At 44.8% G+C, this 16848-nt stretch overlaps 2 protein-coding genes across 2 annotated transcripts; both read right to left on the reverse strand.

The window, feature by feature from the left end:
* Positions 1 to 4811: 4811 nt before the first annotated feature.
* On the reverse strand, positions 4812 to 5801 carry LOC145800295 (uncharacterized). Its single transcript, XM_082889950.1, has one exon. The coding sequence runs from the start codon at positions 5799 to 5801 to the stop codon at positions 4812 to 4814; it is 990 nt and encodes a 329-aa protein (XP_082746076.1).
* Positions 5802 to 6164: 363 nt separating this feature from the next.
* On the reverse strand, positions 6165 to 6952 carry LOC145800296 (uncharacterized). Its single transcript, XM_082889951.1, has 2 exons — positions 6571 to 6952; positions 6165 to 6493 (listed from the first exon to the last, which is right to left on the reverse strand). Exons 1-2 carry the CDS (start codon positions 6950 to 6952, stop codon positions 6165 to 6167), a joined length of 711 nt encoding a protein of 236 aa, XP_082746077.1.
* Positions 6953 to 16848: the final 9896 nt, after the last annotated feature.

A 16848-nucleotide genomic window follows, 5' to 3' on the forward strand; every position in this document is an offset into this window, starting at 1 on the left:
CAGTGAAGGCGAAGATCGCCTGGACCTTGTGCCTAGACAAAAAGGCGAACCAGGTGGCCATACAGACCCATTTCTTTTTCGTTTGCGAATTTCTGTATGTTTATTTAGCTTCGATTCCGTGTACTTATCTTTTCGTTTGTGCAGGTAACGATCTAAAGAAAGCACTCACTTCGGCCGACGACGCTGTGCTTGAGTAAGTCAAAACCGCACTCAAATTCTTCAACCGTCCAAACCTTCAAAAGCAAGGGCGGGCCACCCACATGCTACTGTGATACGACCCAACATATTTGACTTTTTTGACTGTTGATCATATCCCAATTACAAGGGTTGAAAAGCATCTTACGGCACTCATCTTACGGCACTTATTGGCCTTGAGGGTTCAGATTTAGACCCAGGCAGTGAAGTTGGCGATCAAGTCGCTGAGCAACCGAGCCAGTCAAACTCAGACAAGTCTGAGGGTCGCTTAGGGGAGGAAGTTGACACAGCTCTTAATTTGGCCTTTAAAGAAGTCGGCTTTGATCTCCCATCCACCTCAAGCCGAATTGAAACATCTTCTTTACAAGACGACATTTTCACCGATCTAGGAGACTTACCCGGCACAGATCCTGAGTACGTGGTTGGAGAATCGATCGCATAGATGGCTTGAAGGAAAAATGCCAAAAAGATGACAGCCCGAAGGAGGGCCGAAACTGCTAGATCAGTACCCCCACCGTCTGTTCCTGTTGAGGAAGAACGATAAATTGTTGTGGCCGACTCGGTCATTGAACAATAATCGGCTGATTTAGGCACCAAACAAAGGAAGGAGAAACTCCCCGTCGAGATAGAGGCCGAGTCTTCCGAAGAGTTAACCGATAAACGGCCTCGAATAGAAGAGTTCCAAGACTTGGCAACGCCGTTTATCATCCAACCTAGAATGAAGAATGCACCAATTTCTGCCGATGCGTCAGATATAAAAGATCTCGTCGTGGCCCTAAGACTGGCTTCGTCGATTTCCTTGCCGATGGACAAGGCTGCGTTCCGTGCATAACCGAACGTGGTTTCAATAGCATTAGTTGCACAGTCGGCGATATTGGTACGTAATTGGCAAACTCCACTTCCAGTTTCTTTTATATGCCGTCTAACTTGCCCCCGTTTTGTTTCAGGCGGCGGGTAGAATCACAGAAATCGATCGCCGTCACTATGACATCGTCAAGCAAATCGCCTTTTTGTTTCTGTTCTGTATTTGCTAATGAAAATTAGTGGCTAAGTAGAACAATGTAGCGTAATAAAACATATGGCCCAATGCTAAGCTCGTCTGACTAAGTGGGGCAGTGTATCGTGATTTGGCTATAACATAAGCTGCCGAATAGATTCACATATCTGCCTTTGCCCCATTTGGACATGTCGTTCCAAAGTCGAATAAAACATATGGCCCAATGCTAAGCTCGTCTGGCCAAGTGGGGCAGTGTATCGTGATTCAGCTAGAACATAATTTTCTGAATAGATTCATACATCTGTCCTTGCCCCATTTGGACATGTCGTTCAAGAGACGAATAAAACATATGGCCCAATGCTAAGCTCGTCTGGCTAAGTGGGGCAGTGTATCGTGATTCAGCTAGAACATAATTTGCCGAATATATTCATACATATGTCCTTGCCCCATTTGGATGTCGTTCCAGAGTCGACTACCGATGTGGGGTTAGCTATGGGGCGCATCAAAAATGGTGCATCCGCAATTAATGAACGAGGTACCTAGTATTTAAGAGGTCCTAGGCATCGTGGAACAAATCTGGCACAAACGACGAAAGGGGTGGTCGATAATTTGATAACGAGTAGAAACTTGAATGTGGACAGTGGTCATGAGCGGGGCCGTAGATGTCTTAGAGATTATTTTTCAACAGTAAAGGAAAATGAAGGAGCTTAGTGGAGTTGGACGCTAAAATGCATCGCGCTACTGAGGGTGAAGCTCAGAGAATAGGAAACGTGACAGCAAAGGGGAGAGAAAGATGTCGGTCGCCTAGACATCGGAGTAGGTCCCCTAGAAGAGGTGAAGTAGTAGAGTCCCCTAGAAGAGGTGAAGTAGTAGAGTCCCCTAAAAGAGGTGAAATAGCGAAGTCCCCCAGAAATGGGGCGTAGCAACGAGGGGGGGCTCGAAGACCACGAGTGGACATGCCATTGTGCGAAGTGAGCCGAGCAGACCGCTGTGCCCGCTGAGCTTTTCTGTCTTTATTGGAAACAAACCAATGACCGAAACAGACTCAATAGCTTGTGATGCTAACGTGGCAATGGAATTCACGCGGCAAATATTTCCACTAGAGGTGCAGCTGTCGCTTGTCGGCCGGGGTGATTACGAGGTTTTCAAGGAAAGTATACATGGGATGATCTGAGGACTTTACAGTGCGTATGAAGTCGGCATGCACCTGCGCGCGAAGAAAAGAGAGCTCGAGCAGAAGAACAAGCGCATTCGGGATTTGGAGTGCAGCGCGGAGAAGGCAAAGAGTGAGCTAAAAAAGGCCAAGGTGACTGAGACACAATCAGCGTGTGCCACAAACCCGGTTGTCATAGACAGAGTCAACCAGCGCCTGCTAGATCATGCTATGGCTGATAGGGAAATGGAAAACATGTTCGCTAAAGAGGCTATAAGAACTCGGGCCTATGAAGAAATATTTTTTGATGGCCGAAAAATTGACATTGAAAAGACTAAGGAAAAATTGGCAGAAGATGTTTGTCGATGTGAGAACCGCGATTTCAAGAACGGATGGGTTAGGGCTTTACGAGCCGCAGGCATTGACTCGGCGTCTCTGTTATACAAAGAGTATAAGTTTCCTTTCGAGGTTTTTGATGCTGAGAAGATAGATGATGACGGGGAAGGCGCTGAACCAAAAAAAGTCTAAGTATTGTACTTTACATTCTAGTAGAGCTCATGTACTTTACATTTCAGTTGAAATAAATATTCATTGTTCTTGCGTCTTATCAATCAGTGCGCTTTTGTGTTCCAATGATATTCTATTGCCCTTAGCTTGTATCTTTTGAACCATGTGTTTATTAGCTCTCATAAATTGACTACTCTGTTTAGGCAATGTACTTATTTGAAAAACCCTTTCAGCTGGGGATCCGAATCTGACGTCTTATTTATGGCCAATCGTGATATCCACAAAGGGCGCTCCGAATTCGGAAGCTTATTTGGCCCAAACGTGAACATGCACGAAGGGCACTTCGAATCCGGACTCTTATTTATGGCCAATCATGATATCCACGAAGGACACTCCAAATTCGGAGGCTTATTTGGCCCAAACGTGAACGTGCACGAAGGGCACTTCGAATCTGGAGTCTTATTTATGGCCAATCGTGATATCCATGAAAGGCGCTCCAAATTCGGAGGCTTATTCGACCCAAACGTGAACATACACAAAGGGCGCTCTGAATCCGGAGTCTTATTTATGGTCAATCGTGATATCCACGAAGGGCGCTCTGAATTCGGAGGCTTATTCGGCCCAAACGTGAACAAGCATCAAGGGCGCTCCGAATCTAAAGTCTTATTTATGGCCAATCATCATATCCACGAAGGGCGCTCCGAATTCGGAGGCTTATTCAGCCCAAACGTGAACATGCACAAAGGGCGCTCTGAATCCGGAGTCTCATTTATGGCGAATCGTGATATCCACGAAGGACGCTCTGAATTCGAAGGCTTATTCGGCCCAAATGTGAACATGCACGAAGGGAGCTCCGAATCCAGAGTCTTATTTGTGGCCAATCGTAATATCCACGAAGCGCGCTCCGAATTTAGTGGCTTATTCGGCCCAAACGTGAACATGCACGAAGGGCGCTCCGAATCTGGAGTCTTATTTATCATTTAACCATTTTTGACGAGACGACGATAAAAAAGGCATATTGCATTGCGAAATACGTAGATGCGTACATGTTAGTATAGCAGCAAAAATAAAAAAACGAACTGGCATGTCGTACATGTTGGTTTAATGATAAAATTTATGCAAGTGGGTTGAATTCTAGGGGCATGGTAAACTTCTGCCAGCCATGTCTGAAAGTCGATACGCCCTTGTTCCGGCAATCGAATCAATCTGGTGAGGACTGTCCCAGTTGGGCCCTAATTTGTCGTCTACCAGATTCTTAGTAGCAAGAAACACTTTCTTGAGGACCAGTTCTCCAAATGTATAATAACGCAACTACACGCGCTGGTTATATAACTTGGCGAGCTGCTGCTGATATCGCGCCATTCACGCAAGAGCACGACCTCAGCGTTCTTCAATCAAAGTCAAATCTAAGGCCAACATCATGTCATTACGCCCCATGTCAAAGACCCTAGATTTCAATGTGGGCAGGTCAATTTCAAGAGGGATAATAGCCTGTGTCCCAAAACACAAAGCGAACGACATTTCTCTAGTAGACCACCTCGGAGTGGTACGATGAGCCCACAATATACTAGGCAACTCTTCAACCCACTTGCCCTTGGCCTTCTCCAATCGTTTTTTGATGCCGTCTAGGATCACTTTGTTAGAAGCCTCAGCCTGACCGTTTCTTTGCAGGTACGCTAGAGAAGAAAAGTAGGGCCGAATGCCGTATCTATTGCATAACTCCCGATAGACGCCACAATCAAATTGGGTGCCGTTGTCGGATACAAGTGCTCTCGGTGTGCCGAATTAAGTTATAATGTTTTTTCATACAAAACATTTAACATTGACATCTCGAATATGTGTTAATGCCTTTGCTTCGATCCACTTTGTAAAATAGTCTGTGGGGACGATTAGGAATCATTTGTTTCCCGGACCCCGCGGTAATGGTCCGACAATGTCAAGTCCCCATTTAGCGAATGACTAAGGACTAGTAATGGAATTTAATTCTTCGGCATACAGATGAGTTAATGGGGAAAACTTTTGGCATTGTTCGCATTTCTTTATGTAGTTCTTGGCATCAGTATGCATGGTCAGCCAATAATACCCATGTGTTATGGCTCGGTGGGCCAATGAGCGTCCTTCAAAGTGGGCACCGCAACTACCTTCATGTATTTTGGCCAAGAATTTCTCAACTTTGTCTAGATGAACACATTCCAGATACAGTCCAGAGAGAGATTTTTTGTAAAGCTTTCCCTGCGGATCTAGATAATATGGCAGGGCTTCATTCCGCAATTTGTGGGCTTCTTTCTTATTTGTTGGGAGCTGTTCTGAGGAAAGAAATGCAGCGATAGGGTCCATCCAACTCAGTCTTGGCTCAATGATGTTAATTCGAACTGGTTTAGAAGAGGTGATACCCGGCTCTGGGATGAACCCGACTTCGATTGTTTGTTTGACTTCTGAGTTGATGGCGAAAGCTAGACAAGCAAGGGCATCCACATGCATGTTCCGATCTCGGGTTATTTGATTCAATTCATGGTGGTCAAATTCTATAAGCAAGGAATTTTCCACTTTCATGTAGGCTGCCATGCGGTCATTTTTAGCCGCATATTCCCCTTTCAAATGGTTGATAACTAACTTCGAGTCACAGAAAACATGTAACCGCCATGTTCCAAGATGAAGTGCGTTACGAAGGCCAGTAAGCAATTCTTTGTATTCGGCCTCGTTATTTGATGCATCGAAGCCTAGTTTGACTGTCTGCTCAATTATTGCCCCTTCGGGGCTCATGATTACTACACCTGCCCCACTGCCATGCTGGTTGGATGATCCGTCACAATACATTTTCCAAATGTCTCCAACATATATTCGCCAGTCGGGTTTAGGTTGAAGGTGGACTTTATCAGACTTGAAGTCGGCATGGCATCCTGTGAACTCGGCTACAAAGTTGGCAAGCACCTGCCCCTTAGTGGCCATTCTGGGCAAGAACTAGATATCATAATGGCCGAGTTCCAAAGCCCATTTAGAGACTTGCCCCAATGCTTCCGCACTACGGAGCACTGATTGGAGAGGATAGTCCGTTGATACCCCTATGGTATGAAAAATAATGCATCAACTTTCTTGCAGCCACTATGAGAGCAAGGATGAGTTTTTCCAGTGGTAAGTAGTGTGTTTCGGCGTTGACCATTGCCTTGCTTACATAGTAAATTGGTCGCTACTCCCCGAGTTCTTCCTTTAGTAACACGGCGCCGACCGCCCGATCGGATATCGCTAGATACAAGATGAGCGGATCGCCTGGCGATGGGGTTACCAAGAGTGGCACTGAACGGAGATAAGTTTTCAACCAACTTGTAGACGCAACGGCACATCATCAAATCTGTGAAAACTTATTGCTACAAGGTTGATTCTGGGAAGAGGAAAACAATCCTTAGGACAAGCCCTGTTCAAATCCGTGAAATCCACACAGACGTGCCAAGATCCATTCTTCTTCTTTACAACCACGATATTGGATAGCCACGTGGGATAAGTTACTTCATGAATTGCTCTGACATCAAGCAACCTATCAACTTCATCAACAACGGCTGATACATGCTCCGCAACTAACCGCCGACTTTTCTGAATGATTGGTTTGAATTTTGGATCGACATTTAAACGATGTCGGGCCACATCTAGATCCACCCCAACATTTCGTATGGTGTCCATGCAAAAACGTCAAGATTGCTGAGTAAGAAGGAAACCAACTCACATATGTCAACCTTGTTCAGGGAAGTGCCGATCATAAAGAATTTGTCAGGGCTCCCATTGATTTTGATCCGATCGAGGTCTTCAGTTTCCTTTCCGCTAGGGATTTTTCCAATGTCCTCAAGACTCTCTCGATCCGGTACTTCAATCGAGTTCACTTCCAGTTCCTTTGGCCTTTTTGCAGCAGCAATAAGATAGCATGCTTGTGTCAATTTTTGAGAGCCCTGAATATGCTCAATGCCATATTCAGTTGGAAAACAGAGTAGTTGATGGTAAGTGCTTGGCACAGCTTGCATAGCGTTCAACCAAGTCCTTCCCATGATAAGATTATATGGCGACGGGAGTTTGACAACCAGAAATTCTACGTCGACTGATTTGGTACCCATCCGTACTGGTAGTGTGATCCTGCCCAAGGGATACTCGGGGTTGGCGTTGAAGCCGAACAATGGGTAATCGGCCGGTAACAGATCCGAATCAGTGAAGCCAAGTTTAACGAACGTCTTACAATACATTATTTCTGAGGTGCTTCCCTGATCAATAAGAACACACTCGACTGTGAATTGGTTTACGCGTAGCTCGACGACGAGGGGATCAGCATGGAAGAGAGTTACTCCATCTAGGTCGGTGTCGTCGAAGCTAATCTTACCAGTTTTCGTTTGGCTGGTGTGATCGGCTTGGATAGGCTAGGTTGCAACTGAATTTTATGTACTTGGGCTGACGACGGTAGGCTGTATATCATGTGAATTACACCGAGTGGAGGTGAATCTGGCCGTAGAGCTACCGTGTTCGGTAGATTGTTCTTTCGAACGTGTTGCGCCAGCCAGCCGTCTTGCACTAATTCCTCCAAGTGGTCCTTCAATGCATAACAGCTATCAGGGTCGTGGCCATGATCCTTGTGATATTTGCACCACCTATGCCTTCTATTAGTATCAGGGGGCCCTATCATCTTGGACGGCCACTTAAAAAATGGAAAATGCTGGACATTGGGTAGGATATTACTAATCGACTTCGCCAATTCCGTATACTTCTTGTTCAAGCATCTTGTGCGCCTGCTATCCACTTGATACTATTCGTTTGAACGGTGCAAACACTGCCCGCTTGATCGGCGAGAGTCATGCCGGTTGTCTCGTTTAGCCCGAGTCCAAGGTTCAGGGCTCCTTGGTGGCACGGCGCTTATTGGCTGAACCAGACCAGATGAAGTCGAGTAGCGACTTTCTGTCCAGCCTTGACCCGCAAGGCATCGTCTTCCACCTTACAATACTCCTCAACCTTCTTTATTAGTGCCCAGACTGTTTTGAGAGGCCGTCTGGTCAACGAACTGCGGAGAGGACTATCGAGGATGTAACCCCATCTTAAAGGAAGTAATGGCTAGTTTTTTGGAGCTGATGAAAGCTTCTTATGGACGCCGACTCCAATTTATAATACCATCTGACTGTCAACAGTCCCAGACTACTTGGAAACATTCGACACAAGAGGGCTTCATCATCAACATGTGTAGCACGTGCCCGTGGGCCTGGCTACAGTTCGGACTCGATTTGTGTCACGGTTCTTAATCTGAACCAAAGAGTCCAAATCCTGGCAAATCGTTTTGAGAAACAGATTTTTGAAAAAAAGTGCCAAACATGGACTGCTTTGCCAGATACAGAGTCGCCACCTAAATATTTTATTTTGGGGGAATTTAGAAAACCCTGACTCGGTGCCAAAGGCCACGTGTCCGTCATCACCAAAGTTTCCTCGGCTCGGGAACTTGGGTACGATTGGGGAAGGTCAGCTATGAGCACCCCCTCTCGCCCGATCCGAAGATCGGCCTCTACTAACCATGATATCCGTTTTTGAAAACGTTATGTGTTCTTATCCCGATTATTAGCCTAGAATTACTATGTTATGCGCACAGCACAAAAGTATAGACTGGATTGCCTAATCTGGGAATAAGCATTGCATATCCGTTTGTTTTGGACAAATGTTTTGGATTTTGCTACTCGCAAGTAGGCTAAAATGCGGATTTCAATGAGCTATTCCAACTCAAGCAATCCAACCTTCACCCACAGGCATTCAAGTAGTTTAGATCACATAAGCAGCTAGCCTCATGGTAATCATGCTATCATGGCAACACTCACACACATGCAAGGATGCTAAAGCATAGATACTTACATCGTACTCCGTGCCAAAACAAAAACTAGTTAATAATCATATGTATGATCCTAGTTCATGTTAAGATGGCTAATGCAACACATGCAAGATGCAACTAAGATAGGCTCGGCTAATCTACAATGACATGTGAAATGGTACAATTAACACGTATTCAATTTGGAATTTAAATACAAATGCAGTTAGAATGATACGCCGAGCCCGGTGCATGCAAAACGGATGAATGAATGCAAACATGCTGTCATGCTGTTATGCTAATTTAAATATGCCCTAGTCTACCATCATAAGCAGGTAAATAAAAGGGAAGAAAGACGTGGGATTGGAAGACATGCACACACGCACCCACACTTATTACAAATTTGCCCTCGCTCGGAGGGACTAAAAGAATAATACAATCCAAATAATGAATTACCTATCCTAGCTAATTAATTATTACAGACCCTCTAATTTAACAAATTAAATGCAGAATAAAGATGGCCGCAGCCCTGCCTCGGGATACGCGAATGATGCATACTTGATCCATCTTGCCCGGAAACCCATACCATGCCACTGCTGCCTCTGTTAATGCTGCCCTGCTCCTCTGAAAATTGCTAATGTCTTGGAATATGTTCTCTGCACACTGTGAACACCATCGGCTAAGAGAAATAACCACCGGCCATAGGAAATTTCCATCGGCTTCTTTCAAGTCTATCGGCCACAGATGGATTGCCGGTCGGCACTAAAACACTGCCGATCGGCCACAAATTCCTGCTGGGACCTGCAGTTGACAGCAGCAGAGGGCAAAGCAGTACATGGCATGAAATTTTGAGCAACTGTGAGCTTGGTCACACTCCCAATCATGCAAGAGACTCAAGGGAGTGTGACCCTCAACCTTCGGGCCATCAATTGTGCATTTTTGATGCATGATGGCCTTAGAGGCCGAGGTTGCAATTCAATGTAAAATGCATGCAAACAAAACACATGAATACCAATACCCTATCATATTGGAGTCAAGGGGATTGGCGACCGAGGGTTGAGGCGAGTTTTGTCACTTGAAGTACGAACACTCCTCAATCCCCATGCCCGGTTTGACACCCCAAACCAAGCAATGCAATGCATATATACAAACTTAGCTCAAATGCACAACATGAGGTTAAAATGCAAAACATGCCAAATGTAATGCAACCTAAACATGCAAACTAAGTTAGTGCATTCTAAATGTGCCAAGTATGGTACAATGTATATGATGCAACTAGGTAAATGCCATGCCAACATGCAAGTATGATACAATGTAAGCATGAGGACCAAAACAATGCAACATGATCATGCAATGGTGGTGCTAAACCATGAAGGGCAGACCTCAGTCCATCCTAAAACAGTGACCAAAAAGTGTCCAAAATGATGAACAAGCACTCATGCCAACATGCAAGCCAAAGGGGTCCAAAGCTAAGGCACAAACAAGGGGCATTCTACTACAATCATCATGACCACTCATGGCATGGACTAAGCGACCAAAAACAGATGTTCAATGTAGCGAAATACACCCAAAAACCCACTGATATGGCAGCCCCAAAATGTCTTAAACATACAAGCATGCACAATGCCCATTTCAAGGCACAAAACTACAACACCTTAAAGCATGGGAAGGGACACAAATGACAATGTAAGACCACCTTACATGGACTGAAATATGACCTTAAATAATGCCAAATCATGAGGATAGTCTAAGTTAAGCATGCTAGAAGCCAAAATACTCAAGGCCTACAAGCCAAAATGCAAAGCAACTACATCAAGCATGCCAAATATGACCAAAACAGTGGCCAACAGACCTTAAGCATGACAAATCATGACCGAAAGCTTCAACAAGCTAAGCTAAATCATGCAAGCATGGAAGCCTAAATAGAAGATGCATTTCTATGCAAAAGGGAGGGATACAAAGAAATGGTATTACGCATGCAAGAGACCACAAACCCGACCAAAGATAGAGATATATTATGATCAAAAGACACCTAAAAACCTCTGAAATAGGGCCAAAATCAGTCAAGCATGCATGTTGCCCTTTAAGCCAAAACAAGGATAAAAGAGAGACAAAAGGGGAGAGGGGTGTCCCTCCCCTATGCAAGACCTCAAACCATCTTCTTCACCACTGAAAATCCACTGGATTTCAGTGGTGAAAAGAGCAATACAACAAAGGTCAACAAGGCTTAAAGAAAAGGCACCAAAAGAGGCCTAAGAGGGGGAGTTCGACCCCCAATGCCAAAACGACCTCAATGAGATGTCTTAAGCATGAAAATACAAAGCTTTTTTCAGTTATACACAAAGTCTAAAACAGAAGGCAAGATAGGTCAAAAGCCAATGCAAGATTGGGGAAACTAAAGTAAAGTGATTACCCTTGAAGAACCCTTGAAGAACAGTTGGTCCAGCCACCCTCTACTGACCAAAATCAGTCCAAAACCTCAACAAACAACCCTCAAAGTCCCTCAAAGTCGAAGTAAAGTGTGGTAGTGTGTGTGTTAGTGCAAAACTAAGGTAAAAATGCACTTTTAGGCCACAAAACACACACAAGGGAGGAGAGAGAGGGAAATATAGAGAGAGAGTGTGTATGTATATGTGTAAGCTCTGGTTTTTCTTTCAAAATTACCAACCTAGAAGGAGGAGAGGTCTCCTCTTATAGAAGTTCCCCCTTGCAAAGCTTACCAAACAAGCTTGCTTAGAGGGAAATCCCTCCATACACGTGTATGGAGGGGAAGAGAGTGGGTGCCAGCTATCACAGCTGGCACAAAATATCTACTAAAAGTAGATGAACAGTGATCGGCCGTTCAAAATTGCCATTTTGGCAAAATAAACGGCCGACCGGCAACAAATAGTGCCGACCGGCAATATACATTGCCGATGGCATAAAATCACTGGCCGATGGCCTCAAGCCATGGCCGGTGATGTGTGGGGATGCCTCACAAGGCATTCCCTGCTCCTCCAAGGCAAAACACAAGTGTTTGGTGCAAAACCAGACACAACACGGTCGAGTCGAGAGGTCCTGAGGCAAGGCGCGCAACCGAGACCTCCGGGAACTGAAGTTAAAGATAGAATGGTTTCCAGTTTGCCTTTAGCTTTGGATGACCTGAAAGCACCAGTAATGCAAACGGGAGTGGTATCTCCACAAAGAGCATCAAAATTAAATGGAGTAAGTAGAGGTATCTGTTTATCCCCTGCTTCACTGTGTGGTTTTTTAGCCTGACTTGAAGCTGCCTTCTTATTTATTTTCTCAAAACCATCAAGTAAAGCACTAAGATCTTCAACTGCCGATTTTATATGTTTCACAGAAATTCGTGTTTTCAAAGTATGCTTCTCCCCATTAGAAAGCCAACCAACAACAGCTGGAAGTGCATCAACTCCCAACTTTCTCGCTGCTGGATCTGAAACATCATGAACCTAGATAGACGTGGAAATAGAAGTCAATAAACCATTTGACACAAACAATAAAAGAAGGGACGATCGAATTCACTGCAGATATGAAAATGAACTTAGCAAGACAAATCAATTATTCCAATGAAGTTCGATTAATCTTTATTATAGAGCTTAATGATAAAATAATTTGGGGAAATTGCAAATCAGTTGTAAGACCAAAAAAAAAAATGCAAAGTCGTGGAAAAGTTTATCACTTCAATTATTAAAATCGGTAAACTTTACCATTGATTTGAAATTTTTTTTGGAAACTTGCACTGAAATGTAATTTCCCCAAATAATTTCATGGGCATGCCAGACCATGAGAAGCATTTGATTAACATATGTATGAAAAAATAAAATTGGCCCATAAGCAGATATTGTAAGCTGCGTCTCCTAAGGGGAGACTTAATGTTGTCCACAAACATATTGATATTTGTAAATTATATATATTATATTTATCCTTACATTTACATTTATCTTTTAATAATTATGGGTGATAATTATTGAGGTTGCCTAAAATATTAAGAACTCTAAATGGTGGTTTGGCTAAGGCCTATCAATTTCCACTAATTAAGTTTCCTTGATGGAAGGAAACTAACAAGGTTTATCTGATAATGTATCTATCTGATAAGGGTCCCTGACCTAGCAGTTATAAATAGGCATGTGGTGTTCCATTAATAAGGCACTCAAGTTCTGTATAAGTTAAAAGACACTTATTCCTAAAGTGTGAAGTAAGTGATATAATATTGAGAGGTTTAGAAGAAATACACACATCACACAACTTGATCAACAATGGCTGGAGGTTAGTATAATTGTATTCCGCTGTATATCGATACACATATGATTATATATATGTATGATTTTCGTACAGATATGGTTTACCTCTGCATCATAGAAAACAAAACGTTTGCGATACAGGCCACTAAGAACACGCCAAATAACAGGGGCATCTTTCTTTGTCGAGAGAAGCAACACTTTAGGTAATGTCGCTCCAGTCCCAGAAGAGAACTCAAAATGATTCAAGTCAACACGTTTTGAAAACCTTGGGAGATGCTCTTAGGGGCACTACTAGACTTGGATTTAGACCTGGTTGAACCACTGAAACTTTCAGACTGACCCCCACCACCCCAAAGAAGTTGGAAAAAATATCATCTAAACCGAAACCGAATGAGCTATGGCCACCAGGGCCTCTAAAAGAAAATGAGAATGATTTTGAACTTCCATGTCCACCACCCATATTTTGCCATTCATTTGGCCTGAAGTTAAACCCATTTTGTCTTGGTCCACTTGTGAAGTATGTATATCCTCCCTGGTCGCAACATTGCCAGCATCAAACCCAGGATTACCTTTCTCAACCGCATATAGATCATAATTTTTTCTCTTTTCTTCATCAGATAAAATATCATATGCTGAAAAAGGCAAACAAAGGGATACAATTCATCACTTAAAGCAAGAAATAAAAGAGCAAACAGAAAATATCCTCACGAAGAGAAGTATGCACTAAAGTCCTAATCATCTATTCACAAATTTTCAAAAATCAAGTCTATTAAACATTTTAACTACTCTTGAAACAAAACCTAGGGGAGAAAGGTGACAATATAAAACCAAAAGTCTTTTCCACATCCAACAATTTCAAATGCAGCCATGATAGTATTAATATACGTAGCGTTCAAGAAAATACAAATAATGCACCATACCATTATTAATCTTTGGCAAACTTCTCTTGAGCACCCTTATTTTTTTTTCTTGTCGGGATGATATTGGAGAGAGAGCCTACAAAAGAAAATGGCACAAAGCATGAATTTATGAAATATTGTAAAAGCAAAGAAACCAAGAGCTATTCAAAACAGCATCTGGGGAGCAAAGTTCCTACTATTACAAAGTGGAAAAAGAAAGAAAGAGAAAGAAAAAGAAAAAAAAGAAAAAAAAAAGGCAAACATATCATCTCACATCAGAAATAGGATTAAAATGATAGGATTGGGCAATCTTGCTGACTGATAATAGGATTGGGCCTGAAAAATTTTTCTTCTCTATATTTCAAGCCAGTGCTAATACTGAAAATTAAAATACTTCCTCACAACGCTTGCTACTACTAGTGTAAAATCAATTCTAAATAAGGGAGCTTTTTTGATAAATCCATTTTTTAAGAGCTTTATTCCATCCAACCCATATTCTTTTTTACTATTCCATTAGGTCCAATTTGAGATAAGAAGACCAAAATACCCTTTTCATCTACTTATGTTCCATTTAGTTCACATTATTTTCTTATGTTTCAATAAGTCCCATGGGTGACATAATTACCAAAATACCCTTAATGTGAATGTTCACACCGTCAATATTAATGTTTATATCGTCAATGTGTAGGGGCCCGGCTCATGTCGATCCTCGTGGGTGCCCGGAAAAATTCGAGTCGGGCCGGGCCGGCCCACAAGCAAAAAAAATAGACCCGACCCAGCCCGTTGATAATATGAATATTCACATTGACAAGTTAACATTCACATTGATAGGAGTGTAAAATTGGCCTGCGGCCCGTGGGCTACCCGAAACCAGCCCGTCGCCCGGGGCGGGCCCGGGCCGGCCCGTTCACAATATGAATATTCACATTGACATATTAACATTCACATTAACATTGACAAGAGTGTAAAATTGGCCCATGACCCGTGGGCAGCCCGAAGCCCGAGCCCGGGCCCGGGTCGGGGCGGGCCCGGCCCGGCCTGTTGACAATGTGAATATTCACATTGACATGTTAACATTCACATTGATAAGAGTGTAAAATTAGACCGCGGCCTGTGGTCGGCCCGAAACCCGCCTGCGGCTCGTGGGCTGCCCTGGGCGGGCCCGGCCCGACCCGTTGATAATGCAAATATTCACATTGACATGTTAACATTCATATTGATAAGAGTATAAAATAAGCCCGCGCCCCGTGGCTACCCGAAACTAGCCCACGGCCCGTGGGCAGCCCGGAGCGGGCCCGACCCAGCCTGTTGACAATGTGAATATTCACATTGACATATTAACATTCACATTGATAAGAGTGTAAAATTGACTCGCGTCCCATGGGCGGCCCGGGGCGAGCCCGGTCCGACCCGTTGACAATGTGAATATTCACATTGACATATTAACATTCACATTGATAGGAGTGTAAAATTGGCCCGTGGCACGTGGGCGGCCCGAAGCCCGCCCGCTGCCCAAGGCGGGCCCGGCCCGGCTCGTTGACAATGTGAATATTCACATTAACATATTAACATTAACATTGATAAGAGTGTAAAATTAGTCCGTGACCCGTGGGCAGCCCGAAGCCCGATCCCGGGCCGACGCGGGCCCGGCCCATTGACAACGTGAATATTCACATTGACATGTTAACATTCACATTGATAAGAGTGTAACATTAGCCCGTGCCCCGTGGCTGCCCGAAACACGCCCCCGGCCCGTAGGCGGCCCGAGGCGGGCCCGGCCCAGCTTATTGACAATGTGAATATTCACATTGACATGTTAATATTCACATTGATAAGAGTGTAAAATTGACTCGCGTCCCATGGGCGGCCCGAAGCCCGTGGGCGGCCCGGGGTGGCCCGGGTTTGGGTCCGGGCCTACCCCAGGCAGCAGGCGAGCTTCGGGCAGCGAGCAAGTTTTACACTCCTATCAATGTTAATGGTAACATGTCAATGTGAATATTCACATTGTCACAGGTCGGGCCAAGCCCGCCTCGAGCTGCAATCAGGCTTCGGGCCGCCCACAGGCTGCGGGCCAATTTTATACTCCTATCAATGTCAATGTTAACATATCAATGTGAATATTCACATTGCCAACGGGCCGGGCCCGCCCTGGCCCGAGGTCGGGCTTCGGGCTGCCCACGGGTCACGGGTCAATTGTACACTCTTATCAATGTGAATATTCACATTGTCAACAGGCCAGGCCGGGCCCGCCCCGGACCGCCCACGGGCCATGGACGGGTTTCGGGCAGTCACGGGGCGCGGGCTAATTTTACACTCCTATCAATGTGCATGTTAATATGTCAATGTGAATATTCACATTGTCACGGGTCGGGCCAAGCCCGCCTCGGGCTGCGGTCGAGCTTCGGGCCGCCCACGGGCTGCGGGCCAATTTTACACTCTTATCAATGTGAATATTCACATTGTCAACGGGCCGGGCCGGGCCCGCCCCGGGCAGCGGGCGGGCTTTTGGCCGTCCATGGGCCGCGGGCCAATTTTATACTCTTATCAATGTGAATGTTAACATGTCAATGTGAATATTCACATTGTCAACGGGCCGGACTGGGCCCACCCCGGGCCGCCCATGGGTCGGGGCGGGTTTCGCGCCGCCACGGGACGGGGGACAATTTTACACTCCTATTAATGTGAATGTTAACATGTCAATGTGAATATTCACATTGTCAACGGGCCGAGCCGGGCCGAGTCGGGCCCGCCCTGGGCTGCTGTCTAGTTTTATACTCTTATCAATGTGAATGTTAACATGTCAATGTGAACATTCACATTGTCAACAGGCCGGGCCGGGCCCACCCACGGGCCGTTGTCAGGTTTCGGGCAGCTACAAGGCGTGGGCTAATTTTACACTCCTATCAATGTGAATGTTAACATGTCAATGTGAATATTCACATTGTCAACGGGCCGGGCCGGGCCCGCCCCTGGCTGCGGGCGGGCTTTTGGCCGCCCATGGGCCGCGGCTCAATTTTATACTCTTATCAATGTGA

The sequence above is a fragment of the Camellia sinensis genome, chromosome 10, assembly GCF_055761805.1.
Source record: "Camellia sinensis isolate YWXY chromosome 10, ASM5576180v1, whole genome shotgun sequence".
In the NCBI taxonomy this organism is placed as follows: Eukaryota; Viridiplantae; Streptophyta; class Magnoliopsida; order Ericales; family Theaceae; genus Camellia; species Camellia sinensis.

Coding starts and splice junctions, on each gene's coding strand:
- LOC145800295 (XM_082889950.1), bottom strand. CDS start 5,801: ATGGCCACTAAGGGGCAGGTGCTTGCCAACTTTGTAGCCGAGTTCACA.
- LOC145800296 (XM_082889951.1), bottom strand. CDS start 6,952: ATGGGTACCAAATCAGTCGACGTAGAATTTCTGGTTGTCAAACTCCCG. Junction 6,494..6,570: donor CCTGAACAAGGTTGACATAT/GTGAGTTGGTTT, acceptor GGGTGGATCTAG/ATGTGGCCCGACATCGTTTA.